The following is an 18,007-nucleotide window of genomic DNA, read 5'->3' on the forward strand; positions in this document are numbered from 1 at the left end:
CTGGAGCAGCAGCTGGGAGCAGGATGGAGCGGTTTGCAGCAATGCAGAGGGGATTTTGGAGCCCTTTGGGGCAGCTTGCAGAGGCTCAGAGGAGGCACAGAGATGCGCACAGCTCAGCAAGAGGGTTTTAGGGCATTTCCCGACCCAAGAGTGGGATTTCTAAGTCAGTAGAGTGGTTGGAGGAGCTCACACGGCACCCAGCAGGCTGCAGGCGAGGGAAGCTCCATGTCCTCACTTACATCCCCATAGGGCAGCAGGCAGGACACGGGGACAAGAACTGGCTCTGGAAGTCCCTATGCCCATCCCCAGTGCCTTGTGCTCCCCCTGATCCCACCCCACAGGTCCCACAAAGTCACAGCAAGGAAGAGCCGAGGACAGGAATGGTAACAGCATTTAATGGGACGAGAATCAATACATCATTTAAGACAATACTGCTTTCACCCTTTTGGGACTTCCTTCACATACCGGTGGGGAGAGAGGAAGGTTTTCAGGAAGGACAGGTCGGTGTGGTTTTGTTTTTGTTTTTGTTTTTTTTTCCATAGGGGCTTTAAAGCATGGTGAATGTGCAAGTCAGTGCTTTGTTTGCTTAAAACCTTTTCCTGGTGCTTATTTACAGTTACAGTACCTCTTTGTGAGCGACAGGAAAAAAAGACGATTGTAGGAACTGGGGATCGGTGACCCCAAGTCGAGAAAGGCAGATCTCCAATATTTATATATTTATACATATATATATATATATATATGCTTTTGTGTTATACACAGATACATTTCTCTCTTCTTTTAAAGTATTAAAAAAATGATCAACCTTCGTTCTATAAAAATACCTACTCTACAAGATAGAAAAATTTCCCTCTCCATGTATACACTGATTTACACCCAAAGCTTCTCTGGAAATGTACACGACGTGGCTCCATCCCCAGGCTGGGTGCAGGGCTGTGTCAGATGGCCGTGCTGTGGGGACACGGCGGTGGCTCTGGGCTCAGCTGCAGGGACAGCCCCTGGCTGACCCACGACACAGCGATGCGCTCGGAAGCATTTTGGGGGTCGCTGCTGCTCCCCTGTTTTTTGGGCTGCATTGATGTTTCTGAAGCTTGGCTAGCAGGAGAAACAGCTGCTCTGTGGGCCTGGTGCAGCGAGAGATCCTGGGGCAGTGGGATGAGTGGCTGCTCCCACGGATGTACCTCGCTGCGGTCACCACGAGCTGCCCGCCGTGAGCGTGATCTGTGCTTCCCAGCCAGCTGGCACTGAGTTCAGAGACCTCCTGCCCCTGGCAGCACAGGGATGGGCGATGCTGGGTGTGCTAAGAGCTCAGAGCAGCCACCCCATCCCTATCCCCAGCACAGGGTGAGGAGCGGGTTCTCCCTCCGGGATCACAGCCATCACCAGCAGAGCCCCGTTCCGTGCTGGGATGCTGGGGCAGCACACAGAGCTCAGCCCTCACACCACCACCTTCGCCCCAATGCCTGCAAGCAGGATGGAGGGGACGGCTCTGCCATGAGCTGCGCGGACCCTGCAGCAACATCCCACCCTGGAGCCATGGGAGCAGAGGGCAGCGAGCCACAGACAGCGAAATAAATAAGGAGGTGGGTGACACTGCACCCACACCCTGTCCCAAGGATGGCTGCTCCCCTCTCCGTGCCACCAGCAAGTGAGAAGCCAGCGCGCTCCGTGCACGCGACCCGTTCCCAAGCAAAAGCAGCAGGGCAAGGATTAACTGCGCCAGCCGGATGAAGACATTTGCATTAAGTTAATTAAAAAATAATAATCATCACCATAATTCTACAAGTCCAGGACGTGTTTCCCTCTTTCCCACATCTGCCCCGGTGAGTGAGTGTGTCACGGACACTTTGGCAAAGCAGACACCCAGGCTGGGTAGGGCAGCTGGGGAGGGGGGGGGGAACGTTCCAGCTCCATCCCGACCCCTGCAGTTCAGAGGAAGCCCTCCTCACACCCGTGCGGGGCCGTCCCAAATCCTTCCCACGGTTGCCCCGTTGCCTCCATTTCTCCTCCAGGTTCCCTTTCGCCCCTCGAAGCTGGGTAGGGTTGCAAAAGAACGGAGTCAGACAACAGAGCCTCACTGCTGGCTCTCTGCCCCGCTGCTGCGCCGCCTGATTCCCCACCGATCCGACGCCACGTTTCCTTGGGCCTTCATCAAGAGCAAAGACTGTTGCGAGTCCCTCTTCCTCCTCTCAGAGCACCAAATCCACAGCCATGGCAGAGTGCGCAGCGCGCAGCTCTTGGCCGCCCTTACTTCACCTCCAGGATGGAGGGGTTGGTCTCCATGATGGCCACGATGATCCTGTCGATGTAGTCCTGCAGGCGGAAGTTGATCTCCTCTTGCTTTTGAATTGCTTCCATGAGCTGCGAGGGAGAGAAGGGAGAAGTGGTCGCTGCTGCCTGGGGATGGGAGGAGGGCATCGTTCCATGACTCCACGGGGAGGAGATGCCCTCAGCCAGCAGCCCTGCTCAGCCCTACCCCTGGACTAGAGGTCTCCAGGGCAGCTGTCCCAGCTGCTGGGCTGTTAATGCAGCTGCAGACACACACACACACACACACACACACACTTGTGTTTGCTGATCCAGCCCAGGAAGCGAAGGCAAAGCAGTGCCACAAATTGGAAGGCAGCAGAATCCCCTATTCCCATGAATTAGGGCAAGTCGTAGAATCATCACAGAATCCTGCAATGCCCTGGGTTGCAAAGGAGCACAGCGCTCATCCAGTTTCAACCCCCCTGCTGTGTGCAGGTCGCCAACCAGCAGCCCAGGCTGCCCAGAGCCACATCCAGCCTGGCCTCGAATGCCTGCAGGGATGGAGCATCCACAGCCTCCTTGGGCAACCTGTTCCAGTGCCTCACCACCCTCTGGGTGGAAAACTTCCTCCTAATGTCCAACCTAAACCTCTCCTGTCCAGTCCCAAACGCTCTTTAAATCATTGTGTTGTCTCATGACAGCTCCCAGGTGGGGTTTTGGAGAGAACTGTACTGCAGCCATGGCCACATGGGCTCCTGTTTGCTGGGTGGGAAGGGGAAGCCCCAGGCACCCCAGGGAGACGCGGTCAGAAAGAAGCAGCTCCCTGTGCACGCACCTCATCTCTGGAGACTGAGCTGATCTCTGCCGCCAGGGATTCAGAGAAGGAGGCTGAGAAGAGGTTCTTGGCTCCCTGGATGCTCAGGTTGATGATCTGCCCGTTCAGCTCATCGTTCTGCTCCTTCAGGCTCCTGTTATCCTGTTCACAACAACCACACGTCAGGTGCTGCCTGGTGCCCCCAAACACATCCATCCAACCCCACTGCACAGCTGGGAAAGGCAGGGGCTTTGCAGGGCACTGGGAACAGCACACGTTCTCCTGACTGTGACTGGAGAGCCTCTGGAAATATGGGACAAGTCTAGGGGACACAGCATGCATGGGTCCTACATACACACAACGCCCTTCAGAGGAAGAATCTGAGCTCTCCTGTCCCTGCACAGGGGAGCAAGAAGCAACAAGATGCTCCATGCATGAGCAGCTCCTGGGAGGGAGAACCCCACCAACCAAGGAGCCAGGCCAAAAGGGGAAACAGCATCCCTTATTGCAGAATGTTTCCTCCCCCTTCCCAGCCTCACCTACCTGCTTAAGCTGCTTGATCTCCTGCTCCAGCTCCGTCTCTCGTGTCCTGCTGTTGTACTCCTGCAGCCCCATGCTGCTGCTCCGGCCTCGCCGTTGCTCACATTCCAGTTTGAAAAGCTGCAAGTGCTCGAGCTGCTTCCTGAGGTCCTCAATGAGCTGCAGCAAAAGGAAGAGGACAGCTGAGTGCTGGCACTGGTTGCAGCCTGTGGGACACACGGGTGGCCTCCTGGCTGGGACCAGCTCCCTCCTGCTGCAATGGGACATGCTGTGAATCCCCACATTATGCCAAAACAACAGCAATTTCCACTCTGAGACCCCAAACTCCATTCCTGCCATGATGGCAGGCACTGCTTGAGCCTCCAGATGGAATTACTTGGAAGAGGTGGCGGGGGTCCCATGTTTTTGGCCCCCAGACGTGAAGACAGCTGAGAGCTCTCCCCCAACCTGCTCTCTTTGCAAGCACCTGCTGGTTCCACGTGCTGCTGCCACAGCTCCTTTGGTGCGAGAAAGCAACTGGCAAGGGTGGCACAGCCCTAATGGGTTTCCAGGTGCAGGCAGATGCGCTTGGTTGAATTTTAACACAGGCAAAAGTGACAGATGTTATACAGCTAAGCTGCTGTACTACCTTTCTCCACCCAGACACGACCAAAGGCTCTTAAAATTGGCTTTAAAGATGCTGTTGAAACTAGAGATGCAAAGCTGCCAAGTTTTGGCAAGGCAGGGCTGCAGTGGGCAGCCAAAACTCCTCACCTCCTGTGTCGACTCCTTTTCCTTCTGAAACTGGTGCCTCTCGTGGCTCAGCTTGTCCCCCATCTTCCTCTTGTTCTCCTGCTCCTCTGTGAGCTGCACAGTGAGGTCCTCAATCTCGTCCAGCAGCTTCTGCTTCTCCTGCAAGCACATGCAGTGCAGTGGTCACAGGGCTCACTGCCACCCAGCTTGGAGGTGCTGGGTGAAGTTTGTCACCTCCTGGTGCCAACAGCCCCACGCCAGGCATTTCCCTGTTTTCCTATGATCAACCCACCCCGTGCCCAGGCTCCTGGCTTGGCTCTGCCTGTGAGGAAGCCTTTGGCTTTCCAAAAGCCCCAAATGCCACCAGGACACAGCAGTTCTCTCCATCCAGTGCTTACAAGGCCACAGGGCATGAAGACGATGCTGCCTTGGCCACAGCGGGCAGTGCTCTGTGGGCTCAGAGGCTGCGAATGGGTGCAATGCTGGAGGGCCTCCAGCTGGGCAGAGGTTTGGTTTCACATCAGTTTTAATCTTACATCCGCCACAAGCTCCAACAGAGCCACAGTGCAACCTCTGTGCCAGAAGTGAGACCTGCAAGTTCATCACTGGCAATGCTCCCATCCGGCCCTGCCAGGCTGCAGCCTCCCAACCCCGGCACGGGGAGAGGGTCTGTGAGAGAACACAGCATTCTGAAGACTCAACACGTGGATCTCAGTGACAGCTGTGTGCCTGGGCACCAAGCAGACCTCAACCCTTCCTGCTGCAGCCGCAGGGCTGTGGACTTGCCTCCAGCAGAGGGCACGAGTCCCTTCCTGCAGCCAGGCCACCCGCTGCTCCAGCTGCTGGCTGCCAGCTCAGGCTCATTGCATTTCTAACACCAGGTTTGCAGCCAGGCACTGTGAACCTGCTTGCAAAGCACTGCCCCGAGGTCAGGCTGTGGTGTCAGTGCTGCTGGGCCCGCCCTGAGCTGTGGGGAGGGCAGAAGCTCTGGCACACACATACATGCATTCTCACCTCCTCAAGCCTCTCGATGTTGGCTCTTAAACAAGGGACACAAGACCTCAGCTCACTGTTCTCATCATCCAGCTGCTGCAGCCTGCAACAATAAGGAGACTTGTCAGAAAGTGCAGCAGACTGGGCTGAAGCATCACCAGCAGTACTGAACCAGGACCTGCTGAAGGAAAGCCAGCAGTGATTTATCTTTTCACGCCAAACCCTGAGACTTGTACCATCCCCATTCCCAAGGGAAAAAAGGGAAACCTGCACAACTTGGGCAGGTCCTTTCTCCAGGCCCATGCCCTCCACAACCAGATCAGATGTTATTTTTTTCAACTGAATGCTCATTTTGTGCTCATGGGCAAACCTCAGCATCAGACAGCAGGAAGCAGAGCTTCACCTCTGAGTCCTCCAGGTAAAGCAACAGCTATCTGCTGTGCTAACTGTCCCACCACACACACGATTGAAAAAATCAACCAACCAACCAAATGAAGTGCATCTGGGCTTCATTTACTGCAAGGGCTGGACGAGAGCAACATGCATTCTGGAAAGGTGGTAAAAACATCCCCCTGAATAACAAACCTGTCCAATAAATGAGGCCACCTCCCATGCTACTCTTTCCTTGGGAAACTAAGAGGCTGCACAAAGCTCCCTGCCCAGCCAGCACCAGTCTGACAGCTCTTCCTTCTCGAGATGGGGTCGAACTCTGCCTCAGTACCCCCTCTGTGCCTCTGAGCAGCCTGCAGCCACGGCACACCCCTGCCAACCCTCCTGTGTCGTGGGCTGAGCCCTCGCCTTCCCTCCCAGCCTGCATCTGCTCAACAGCCACGGCAGCTTTTGGGAGCAGGATCAGACACCTGCCTGCTTCCAAGAGCTGAGTCACATCTGAGCATCAAACGGACTTCCACGGATCTTTCATGCAAACAAGTGCTAACAACCACCACCTGCACTCACACGCTGCAGGGCAGAGCTGTGGATGGGGAGCAGGAGCTAAACTGAAACCTTATCGGGGAAATCCAAACAGTCTGAGGCCATGCTGGTGGAGGGGCCTGATTTTGGGATGAAGGGAAGGAAGGAGAAGCAGCCAAACCTCAGGGCCTGTACTGATTTGAGGTAATCCTGCCCACGTGCCCAGGAACCCTGCCACCACTCGACCTGCCTGGCCCCACCTGGCCTGCAGGTTCTCGATCTCGATGCTCTTCTCCCTCTCCATTTTGCTCAGCATCTCCCTCTGCTTCTTGATCTCCTCCAGGAGTGTTTGGTCAGCCCTCAGCTCCTGCTCCTTCAGCTGTTCCTCCAGAGCATTCGCTCTGTGGAGAGGAGAGAGATGTCAGAGAGCTTCACTTCTTCCATCAGATGCAGCAAGAAAGCAAGACAGCCCACAAAATCCCCAAATAAAATAAGCTGTGTGGTATCCCTGCCCATTTTTCTACCTCTCCATGGTGCATCCAAACCCCTTTTAAGGAGGAAACCAGTGAGAGGGGAAGAGGGTGAGAGCACAGCAATCACTTTATGGCACACCTGTGGGTCTCAGTGCTGGCACTGCCTGAGCTGTGCCACCTCAATCAGTGCCCTGCTCTGGGGAAGCTGCTCAGGATGTGCTTTGCTGGGAGCCTGTGGGCTGCCCCTCAAGCAGCCACTTTGCTCAGAAAGGCTTTTGCCAGATAAAGCTATTCTTCAACCAGCAGCAAGTACAAGGCTTGATTAAAAGCTGGCTGACACTTCTGGGCCAAGCTGCTAAAGTGAAAACATTCCCCTCTGCTGCAGAGTTTATCAGGGCTTAGAGAAACCTTTGTCTGAATTGCTTGGTTCCATGACACAGCTGTTACTTAACAGCCTTACAGCCCTATAGATAAATCCTGGAGGGTTTATCTGCGGGTGTAAATATGCTGCTGGAATAGAGGAGCCTGCCAGCTCAGGGAGGGCAGCCATCAGTTACCGTGGGATCCACAGGGCTGTGCTGCAGCAGGGGCTGAAATCAGTGGGGCTGCGATGGGGCAGAGCAGGCACAGACCCTGCTGCACATCCATCTGAGCAAAGCCCCTCTCCCTGAACAGCTTTCCAGGAAACACCAACCTGCAGCCCCCCTGATCCAACCCCTGGGGCTGCACAGAGAGGTGGGCACACGAGGAAAGACCCACAGAGCTCTGGATTTGCATGCAACTGAGCAGAATCTTTGCAGGGAGCAAATCCTGGGGATGTGCCCACGACCCTGAAAAGCACCCATGGAACCCTACGATCCCAAGGAGAGCCTGGCCAGCTCCTTTACCTGTGCACGAGCTGCAGGTTCTCCTGTTTGAGGCGGCTGTGCTGCTCACCATTGGCAGCTGTGTCCTTCTCCAGCTCCGTCACCCGCTTCTCCAGAAAGACCACCTGGGTGGGGGAGAGGCACAGCTCAGCACAGACCCCCAGCAACAGGCAGTGCATCATTCCCAACCCCCCCTCAAAGCAGGAGCCACCCAAAAGGGGACAGCTGCCACCGCAGCCAGGCTTTAGCTCAGATTCTACCTTGGTTTCCCACGTGTCCCAAGTAGAAACATGGGGCCAAACGCCTCCCTGCTTCCCTTCTTCATAACAAGATGCTACAGCAATGCCCAGAGCAAAGGACCCCGGCTGAGTCTCATTCACACCCATGCACAAACAAAGCAGCCAGCAGCACGTCAACAGAGCCTGAACCACTGTGCTGCTGCGCTGGGGAAGCAGGCAAATGAAACTGCAAACAGCCACATGCACATTTCCCTTTCCCATGCTGCTCCGCACAGCTTTCAGCTCCTGACTGCAGAACTAAAAAAAGCCATTTTGAAAGTTTCATCACTGCAGCAAACATTTACGCAAGGCAGAGTTCACTCATCTTTCACTTTCCATCCTTCCCCTCGCTATTCTTAACCAGAGGTGTTCCAACAACAGCCTTCTGGTCCTCCTTGCCCTACCATCCCATGAGGACCAGCACAAAGCCACCAGAGGAAGATGCTGTCACCAGGGCCAGGCTTCTTTGCATGGGGACAGAAGGCTCTCAGGTTATGTCTCCTTCATTCAATGCGGGATTAGAGGCAGTGCAGCAAGAGGAGCTTCAGCCCAGCCATCCCAAAGCCCTGCGTGCCACCAATGAGTGCCACCGTGGCACACACAGCCCTGCTCCTACCTTGTCTGTGATGTCCTCTTCTGTGCACTCCAACGTGTCCCTGTAGGACTCCTCCATTGCTCCTCCAGACAGTGTGCTGGTCTGGTGCAGCTGTCTGTAACACAGCAAAGCCATCCCCACCCACAGCAGGGCGACCATCAGGGCCAGCATAGCCAGACAGGGAGACTTCAGCTGACGACACCCACACCATACGGTCCCTTTCCCTCCTTCCCAGCTGCCACCTCCTTCCCTGGTGCTGGCAGAGCACTGCTCCTCATCAGGCAGTCTCTTACCAGAGCCCCAGCAGCGGAGTGCAGACATGGACACATGCTGCAGGGACTTCACACTGCCATCATCTGCTCTCGCTCTTTGGAATAGGAGATAAGAGCCCCTGCTCCACACTTTCTCTCTTTAAGAACATGTGTCATCCACCAAAGGAGAGTACTCTGCTCTTGCCATCGATAAAGTTAACTACTGGGTGCAGTGGATGGGAAGAGAAATAGAACCCTGAGCTTGTTGGGAAACACCTATCTTAACTGTGCTACAACTGAGAGCAGCTAATCATTAGCCAGGCCTTGCGACATCGCTGGCCACAGCTCTGCATCCATCTAAGGGCACTGCCCAGCTCTGACTGGTGCTAATTGTGCCACCGCTGCAATTAGCTCCACTGCTGCATGGCACAAGCAGCACTATTGGTCGTCACAGCACAGCCCTGCAGACCCAGGATGCTGCCTGGAGCAAAGCACTGCTGTTCCCAGTGCAATGTGGGGTCAGAGCCTGCAGCGTGGCACCCGCAGGGCTCACACCATGGCTGGCTCCTCCTGCGTGGAGCAGCACACACAGGGTCTGCCAGCAGCAGGGTCAGCTCAGGTTAAGTGACGTGTGCCCATGGTTTGGGCAGTCCCCTTCCCTCCCCAGAAAGGGCAGTGGGTGTTTCCCAGCCCTACCATCCCCATCCCGTGGATCTCTGCTGCCCCTCTGTGACCCAAGCAGCCTCACTGTGCAGCAGGCAGGCTGACCAGGCTTTGAAACCAGCAAAGGAGGAGGAGAGCAAGAGGTCTCTTCAAACCTAAATTATCCAGTGTTTATGTCATCTAGGCTCTGAAACTCACCCTGCTACACAATATGCTCATGCAAATATTCATGAAGCGTGGCTGGCATTTGCTGAAGAGACCACAGCTGAGTACCAGGCTTGTTTTGCCTCCTCCCCCTGAGCACATATTTAGATTCTGAAGTCTTGGGCACATTTGTCATTTAAATCATGCCAAGCACAACAGGGCCCGAGCAGCAGAGATTTCTTGGCACAAGCAGAACATGGGTAACAAAAGTCAAGGAAAGAACCCTGACCAAAATAAAACTCACTTCCCAAAAGCAAATATTACATTATAATTACAGGACCTGCAACAAAAAGTGCTCTTCTGGCTGATCTGAAGGAGCTGGCTCTTCTCTGTGGTTAACATGCAGGGCTGTTCCCTGGGGAGGAGGCACCTCTGCCCCCATGGGGTTAATTCCAATCCTGCCCTCTGCTCTGCCAGGCAGGGGACAGAAGGTGAACCTGACACAGGAAGCATGGGACAGCCTGCTCCCTTCTGCCTTCTTTCCTGCCCGTGTTTTTAACAAAGGTCTCCAAAGTGAGATGAGTGGAAGGAGGAAATTCAATATCAAAGCCTCGCTTCCTTTCCAGGAGGACAGACTTGCTGAGCACAGGAAAAATTGGGAAGGGCAGGGCGAGATGATGAGGTTTAGGGCAGCTCCTGAATGCTCAGAGTGCTGCACACTGTGCACTGGAGCACGGGCATGGTGAGGTCTGTGCTTCCAGAGGGAGCGTGGTGACTTCAGGCCCCATCCTAACAAGCTGCCCCTTCCTCTGAGTGCCCAGCCCCTGCTTGGAATGGGGTGAAGGGAAAGGCAGAGACCTCAGAGGACAGCGTTTTCCCAAGCAGGGCAGAACAGAGAAGAGATAGGTTGTGAATAAAAGCAGGACACGGCAGGATGGGGAGAGGGGTGCATGGAGACAGGACAGACCCCAGAGCAAAGTGCTGCCTTTCCTGTGCAATCTGGGATAAAAACACCCACCAGGCAAGGGCAGCTGGCACAAGAGCAAGCCTTAGGACAGTGCCACAGGGCAGAAAAAGCAGAATAACAGAAAGGTTACCTGCAGCTGACCCCAGAGCTCCCCCTGACCTGACCCATCCCAGCTGCACCCACGAGGCCAAGACCCAAGGGCTGCCCTGAGCAACAGGGAAAGGCCTCCCCTGCTTCTGTCCTGGGAGAAATCGGGCTGGCAGTCACCTCCAGCTGCCGGCACAAGGGAGCAATCTCCAGATCAGAAGAAGGGCTAATGGAAAACAGATCGGAATGAGACCCATTTTTCCCCAAGAAAAGAAGACGTTGTAAACTCATGCCGACAGCCAGCGCGGGCACCCTTCCCACAGCAGCAGTAACCCAAGCACAAGCTTACCTTGCCACCTTCTTGCTGGAGAGTCTTTTATTCGGACTGCAAAAGCACCAAATAACAGGAAGGAGTTAGGAGAGCTGACAGTGGACGGCGAGGGAAACAGGAAACTGCAGGCACTCGGGGCACGTCCTTCGCCCCTGCAACATGCACGGCCACGCAGCCCCACGACCCTCACAATTAGCACTGCTGGGATAACGAACCCGATCAAACACGGCCTGTCCCAGCCCTGAAAGCTGATCCCCAAGGAAGGGGCTAAGAATAGCAGTGAGCTCAGTGGGGCTCTGCCAGCACAGCAGAGCTCCAGCACCCCGTGTCCCTCCGGGTCCCTGCCCGGCTGTGCCACACACCCCCACATCTCCATCCATTTGTGTGCTTTGCACTGCTTGCTATTACTCTTGCTGAGCTGTATTTGGCTCTGGATCACCAAAGAACTGCTACCAGGACTGCAGGAGCTGTTGATCATGGATTTTAAGCACGGGCCCTATGACACCAAGGACGGGGACATGCCCTCCTTGCTTGGCTCACCGATGGGTTGCTGGTGCTGTGCATGGTGCTGTGCACAACCCCCCCATCTGTGGTGCAACGGAGCACTATGACAGCACAAGCAGCCACATCCCTGCTGCCTCTTCCAGCACCAACTCCTGGCCAGATGTTCCCTTGGCTGCAGCTGCAAGTTGGCAAAAGGAGCAGGGCTCACACGTGCACCCAAACCAATGCTGCCGTCCAATTGGTGCCATCAGGACACAATGCTGGTGGCAACTCAGCACTGCATGGGTGACAGCCAACAGCTCAGCTGGGCTGCATTCCCCAGTGCTTAGCTCAGCTCAAAGAACAACAATAAAAGTCAGCTGGGAGCTCAGTTCTGCCTGGAGCTGCAGCAGTGACATGAGTTCTTCGAAGGAGGAATTAAAAATAAGGCTGAGTGATTTTCTGTCAAAGACACATAAAAAATACAGCTCCTGGGAAACAAGGATCGATGGCAGCCTGGTGTCAGGGCTACCTGTGGCTGTGTCAGAGGTGTATCCTCTGAGCCCCATTAGCAAGGAGCAGGAGGAGCTGGCAGAGAAGGGGTCATCCCGTGTGTGCCTACAGCTGCAGGGTGCCAGCCCATGTACAGCCCATGCTGGGGAGAGGAGGAATATTTTCCTCTGCATGGAAAGCAGAGCCAGCACCTGCGGCTCTCCTAGGAGAGGATGAGATGTGCAAACTCCACTTCAAGGGCACTAAAACAAAGCACAGCTCTCCAAACTGCCCCATTCACAGCTCTGCCAGCCCTGCTGAGCAGCGTCTCTTATGGCTTTGGGGCACACATATCACAGCACCAACTCCCTCTGTGACTTCCAGCCCTTCTTGTAGGTCATATTTGCACGACTTCACACCCACTTACATCCAACCCCCTCCCCCTGCTACACCTGATGCTGCACTCCAGCAACAGCAGCAGATCCATGCGGGGCAACCCTCCCCCCTCAAGGGAGCCAGACATTTGTGCCATGAAAGCACAGAGCTGGACAAAGCCTCTTCAATTCCTTCAGAGACACCACAGGACCCCATCACACAAGTGGCATTTCAGCTTTGCAGGGGTGAAACCCAAAATGGAGCGGGGCTGCTGGTGCGTGCGGGGAAACCCAGCACTCTCCTCAGTGACTGCACAACCTCAGCCCCATCACCACCCCCAGGGCTGCCACACGGAGGCTCCCAACAGCAAAGGCAGCCACGTGCTTGAGAAAGAGAAGGGACAGAAGCACTTGTACTGCTAAGAAAGGCCAAGCTCCCATTTGTCTTCCAGCTCTCACCCAAGCTATGGCCCAGGAGAGCTGTCCCTGCAGGATGGACAGACCACGAGCACAGCCTTGGGCTTGAAAGAACACACTGGGTGTGAGCAGAGCCATTATCTCCATCAGCACCACCATCCCTCCTTTCCCCCAGCGGACTGCAACCACATCCGAACAAGGAAATCAAAGCAGCTGTCTCCCACACTTGCCAAATCAGCTGGTGGACCCCAAAAGCTACATTCACCAAGGCCCTGACATTCATCCTACCTATTCACCTATACCTGGCAGTGCTGGGTGCAAGTGAAACAAGTGGGTGCAAGCCGTTTCTATGGCTGCAGAGTCAGTGTCTCCCAGGAGATCCCCAGGTCAGAGAGCTGTGCTGGGGGGGCGCTGCCATGGCAGGATGGGCTGTGACCATCACTCCCAGGGTGGCAGAAACACCACAGCCCATCCGCCTGGGGCTGCAGGTTCCCACATAAGGACAGCACTGCTCAGTGCTGGGTGCTGTATGGGACGTGCACGAGGCCGAGCAGAGCAGCGTGGAAGATTCCCATTGCCTGTTAGCTCCCAGGGCTCAGATTTAAGGCCCATCTGCTGTGATGCTTTTGCAGACTTTTTTTTTTGCAAGCTCCACCACCCTCACTGAAATCCATCCCTTTTTGCAAGCAGGAATCGAGCCCGACAGCAGCAGAGGAAAGCTTTCCAAGACAAGGAGAGTCTTCCCTTCAAGAGCATCATTCCCAACACTGAAATTGCCACGCACAAGACCAATTACCTATTCATTTCAAGATCATTCAGGCGAGCGGAAAGATCCTCAAGGCGGTTGATTTGTTTGTGGCACTGGCTACAGTAAAACTCAAATGCTTCATCTGCGATAATGCTGTGCAGTTTCGCAGCGAGCGGATTGGTGCTAGAGAAATCACAAGTGTCATTTTAACAGGACAGAACAGAGCAATCTGATTTCATCTGTGGCTTCCACAAGCTGAGTTGTTTGGAAGGGCTGCATCTCCGGGCAGGGGAGGTTTTGGCACAAGATGTAGGATTGGCTGTTTGAGTTTGAGAGCAGGCTGGGTTGCTTCCCTGTGTGCAATATTGGTTTGCACTGGGATTTGCAAACTGAGCTCATGCACGGCCCTGAGTCCAAGAGCCAAATCCTTTGGTTGGTTGCCCCGTTTTCCAGTGGGACAATCTAGAAATAAAGCAGCTGTGCTGCTCCACTGTTAACAGTGCAGACCAGGGTCAGATTTTCACCTCTAAGAACTTCTCCCTTTGAAGATATGCTCATAAAACACTGGTGGTGAACCAACCACCAGTGGTTCAGGAGCTGCCTCCTACACAGTGAAGTGCACAGGCAGCAGCTTCGCCTCATCATCTGGCAAAGAGATGTAAAGGTGTACAAACTAATTGCCTTTGGAGCTAATGGGTCTGATCAGCTTTTTGCTTTCAGCTGCTCAAGCTGTTGAGGCGTCCACCGACCCCTGGCAAAGCAGGGAGCCGTTCTCCCACCTGGTACAGCTTGGGCAAAAGGGAGTTTGGCCACGGGATTCTGAGCAGCATGGGGTTGGTGTCACTTAGGGGCCTTATGCACGCCATCTTCTGCAGGAAAACATGCTTCTGGAAGCCACAGACTCGAATCAAAGAAAGGTTAATAGTGAAAAAACAAAGCAGTTCAATAAGTAAGACAGGTAAAGGTGTGAGCAAACACGAGCAAGCTTAAAAACAACAGATGTCTGGAAAGGGCCCCGTGACGCAGACCCACGCTGGAAAGCCCTGCCCCAGGAGATGCTGAGGAACCCCAGGAGGATTTGGGATCTCTCCAGGCAGCAGCACAGTGCAGCACCCAGCCACCCCTGGGCCAGGCCTCAGAGCCTGTGCCACCCCTACAGTGCTCCTGATGTCCCATAGGGCAGGTGACCAGACACAGGACACGCTGCCTCGCTCCACTCCTGCAGAAACATGGAAAAACATCCCTATGCTCCATGGCAGGCTTGATCTCAGGAAAAAAACCTCCATCCACCAGCAGTCCCTTCAGCTGCTCAGGCTTTGCACGGGGTTGAAGCTGGCTGCAGCTTTGTGGTACCCAGGAGGAGCGACGTGCCCCATTTTGGGATGCTCCCCATTGCTCAGCCACACATGAGCTCTGCTCGGCGCGTCCTCACTTCGCCCACTTCTTAACGAGCATTAATCAAGGCGGGGAAAGCCATTAGACAAGAAGCCCTAAGAGAATCCAGAGGTATTCACTGCGTGAAGATATACCTGGCCCCTGGCTGCTTTGGTTCCCTGCCAGGTGAGTGGGTGAGAGCTCAACCACAGCGCACCTCAGGGCATCCCCACCCAGCACTGGTGGCACGTTGCCACCCCTCAGCCCTGCTGCCTCCTTCCTCCATCCCAGGGGAGCAGCATTGCTCTCACCCAGCACCTACAGCCAGCCTGCTGTGCATGAGGGGCTTGGGCTTCCCACTGCCATCCATTCCTCGCTGGGTGTTGTAGAGAGCTTTGCTGTCTGGATGGCTGAGCCCAAGGTGGCAACCTATAACCATGCACTTAAGGACTAAGCAGGAAAACTCAGCACCCTGCAGTGCTCCCTGCAGGCTCTTGGTTCCTGTGTTAGCCTTCCTGTGAAGGTCTTCTTATGGAGATATTCAAGACTGATCTGGACACCTAGCTGTGCTACTGATAGTAGGTAACCTGTTTCAGTAGGGGGGTTGGACTCCATGAGCTTGAGGTCCCTTCCAACCCCTGCTTTGATCCTGTGTGCAGGAAAACTTGTCAACATGATTCCCATCTGATGCTCCTGTAATGTGGAGGTGATGCATGGGGATGTGGCCATTTACAGGTGATGCTGAACCTCAGCAAAAAAAAAAGAAAAGGGTTCAGTCTGAGCCAGCAGCGTCCTGCAGCTCTTTGTAAGGTTGCACTGTGTGCAAACACACGTGGTAGGCAGGGCTTTGTTCAGAAAAACAGCACATTCTTAAAGACACCCCAGCTAAGGACCTTCCTGCACGCAACAATAATCCCAGGTAAGGGCCAGACCTGAAAGGCATGCGGAAATTCTCTCTTTCAAACAGAACAGCATTCTTTACCCCCGAGGTTCTGCAGGGCTTTGTCTGCAGTCTGCCTTCCCGGCACTCCCCAGCTAAAAGCAGAAAGAGCTTCAGGGCTGTGCACCCCCTGAATCCCCCCTGGATAGCAGAGATGCTGCAGGGGTGAGAACCAAAGGGAGAACAGGAAAGGCCAGGCACTGACAGAGCAGGAGCTGAGCTCTGTGTGTGGGGCTAACCTGGAGCCCAGGACTGGTATTAAAGAAAAAGCTGAGCTGATTGCAAGATGACTGGAATATTTTGTTGCCAGGAGGCTTTTGGAGCAGTTTGGAGGCCCACACTCGGGGAGGAACTCAGAACACCAAGGCTGGCTTTTAGCTGAGAGCATTTCCCATGTGTGGCACCAGCAGGGACAGCTGCACCCAGGTGGCTCTGCACAGTGCCAACGCAGGACATGTGAGTGAACAAAGTGCCCCATCCCCAGCAGGGCACACTCACCAGGGGTTAGAGGTTCCCGCAGCAATGGGTAGAGCTTTACAGCAAAACCTCTATTGCAGGTTTAGTTCACGTCTTCAAAACTGCTGCTGAAAAAGGAAAGTTAGCCCTGGCCTGCAGCAAAGTGCTGGCAGCAGCCCTTCTCCTTCAGCCCCCTGCAGCCAGAACTGCCCCAGCCATATCAAGGCCTTTAGGAAGCTGACAGAATGCAGGCAAAGAGGAGAAAATAAAAAGCTGTGACAGATTTACGCTGCTGTGCGGTCACACACACACCATCCCAAAGGGAAAAAGCATCCTCTTGGACACCAGTGAGTGGCAGCTTTTACTTTTTCCCTTGAAAAACAGATACGGATTGGTTTGTACCATCCTACCAGCTCCTCAGCACACCCTGCATGGGCTGAAAGCACTTGTTTGGTTTCAGATCTAAGTGTAAGGAGAGCAAGGAAACACTGCAGCCTCCTTCCTGCCCCACAGATCTCAGGCTGCAGCTGTTGGTGCAAATCCAACCACTGTATCAAAGCCAAAAATGTAGGTGTAGCAGATTAAAAAAAAAAAAAAAAGCTGTCATCCAACAGGATCAGGGCTAAAGCTGTGAGGCTGCCTGCTTTTTTCTACCAGAAAGTTCTGAGAGGAGCCACATCACCAACAGCAGAGGGAACGTGGGGCTGTCCTGGGCTCCAAAGTGCTCCTCCAATGCTGCTGGACATTGGTGCTTCTGGTGGGAGGATGGGAACTGTGCAGGGCAAGGATGGAGGGAGGCAGCTCCTGGCTCTGTGCTGCTTATCTCCTTGTATCCAGGATCTGCTCTCGCAGACCAAGTTGTGTGCAAACCCAAACACAGAGCCCAAGTTGAAAAGTTATGCCAACGAAACCCATCCCAATGCAGCCAGTGCTGTGCTGAGCATTACCTGGGGGAGAGGAACGAGGAGCTGCTAAAGCTGCTTTCCCCATTACACAAGCTGTCCGAGAACAAATCTGCTTCATTCCCTTCTCCATAATCCTCGAAGTGCTCCTCTCCGCTAATGACCGTAACGATGGAGTGGCTGAGGTCTGAGCCCAGGGGCAGGTCGTGTGGATGAGATCTGTGAGGACAGAGAGATGGGTGTCACGGGGTGACCACATGTAACTGCTCCCAGTGGGCTTCCCTGCCCAGGACTGCAAAGATTTTAAAACCTCTGGGGCAAAACACAGGGGGAGATTAGCAAGAAACAAGGCGGAAAGCAAGCCAGATGTCTAAAAGCACAGCTAATGTGCTGGAGGGGGGTAAGACCCTCCTCCCAAAAATGCATTGCTAAAGAAGGAGGAAAGACTGGATTATTCCAAAAGCTGATTTTTCACCCTACACCACTGCCCAACTGGGGAGCAGAAGGAGGCACCCAGCAGGCCCAGCAAGCAGCAGAAACTGCTCCAGGAATAGAAGGCAGGGGTGGAATTTTTATATTTATTTTAAACTGAGAAGCAAGAGCCAAGCCCAGCTCCACAGCACAGGGCTGCGGTTTGTCAAGCACCTTCCAGGGGCAGATCCCATCAGCCAGGGCTGCTCTGGGCAATAGTTCTGGGTGAGGGGAGCTCACCCACACCTCTGGGATGCACCAGCATCGTGACACCAACCTCAAGCCTTCCAATCTCTAACCCAGAAGCGGCAATACATTCAAATGTGCTTTTGCCTTGAACTTGTGAGTACCTGGAGTCTGCCCACACCTCATACACCGCTCAGAGTACCCAGGGGTCACCCAGCCTTCCCAAGGCCGTGCTGGGAGGAGCAGGAAAGCCTCAGCAACAAAACCT

The 18,007-nt window shown here is 54.5% G+C and overlaps 1 protein-coding gene across 5 annotated transcripts in view; it reads right to left on the reverse strand.

Annotated features, from left to right (window-relative positions):
- Positions 1-373: 373 nt before the first annotated feature.
- RAB11FIP3 (RAB11 family interacting protein 3) overlaps positions 374-18,007 on the reverse strand; it is a 44,401-nt gene continuing 26,767 nt past the window's right edge. For 3 of the 5 annotated variants that reach the window (XM_042828261.1, XM_042828265.1, XM_042828264.1), the window contains 10 exons: positions 17,128-17,301; positions 10,915-10,950; positions 8,475-8,568; positions 7,602-7,705; positions 6,502-6,642; positions 5,351-5,432; positions 4,358-4,495; positions 3,608-3,763; positions 3,086-3,226; positions 374-2,361 (listed from right to left, as the gene is read on the reverse strand). In XM_042828261.1, the coding sequence (XP_042684195.1) occupies positions 2,248-2,361; positions 3,086-3,226; positions 3,608-3,763; positions 4,358-4,495; positions 5,351-5,432; positions 6,502-6,642; positions 7,602-7,705; positions 8,475-8,568; positions 10,915-10,950; positions 17,128-17,301 (1,180 nt within the window). In that variant the 3' untranslated portion in view covers positions 374-2,247. Of the gene's footprint in view, positions 2,362-3,085; positions 3,227-3,607; positions 3,764-4,357; positions 4,496-5,350; positions 5,433-6,501; positions 6,643-7,601; positions 7,706-8,474; positions 8,569-10,914; positions 10,951-13,458; positions 13,594-17,127; positions 17,302-18,007 lie in introns of all 5 variants that reach the window. The other 2 variants (XM_042828266.1, XM_042828263.1) reach the window with 2 other exon arrangements.

This window comes from Centrocercus urophasianus, unplaced genomic scaffold, assembly GCF_019232065.1.
Source record: "Centrocercus urophasianus isolate 14NV4802_14NV808 unplaced genomic scaffold, USGS_Curo_1.0 seq_29, whole genome shotgun sequence".
NCBI lineage: Eukaryota > Metazoa > Chordata > Aves > Galliformes > Phasianidae > Centrocercus > Centrocercus urophasianus.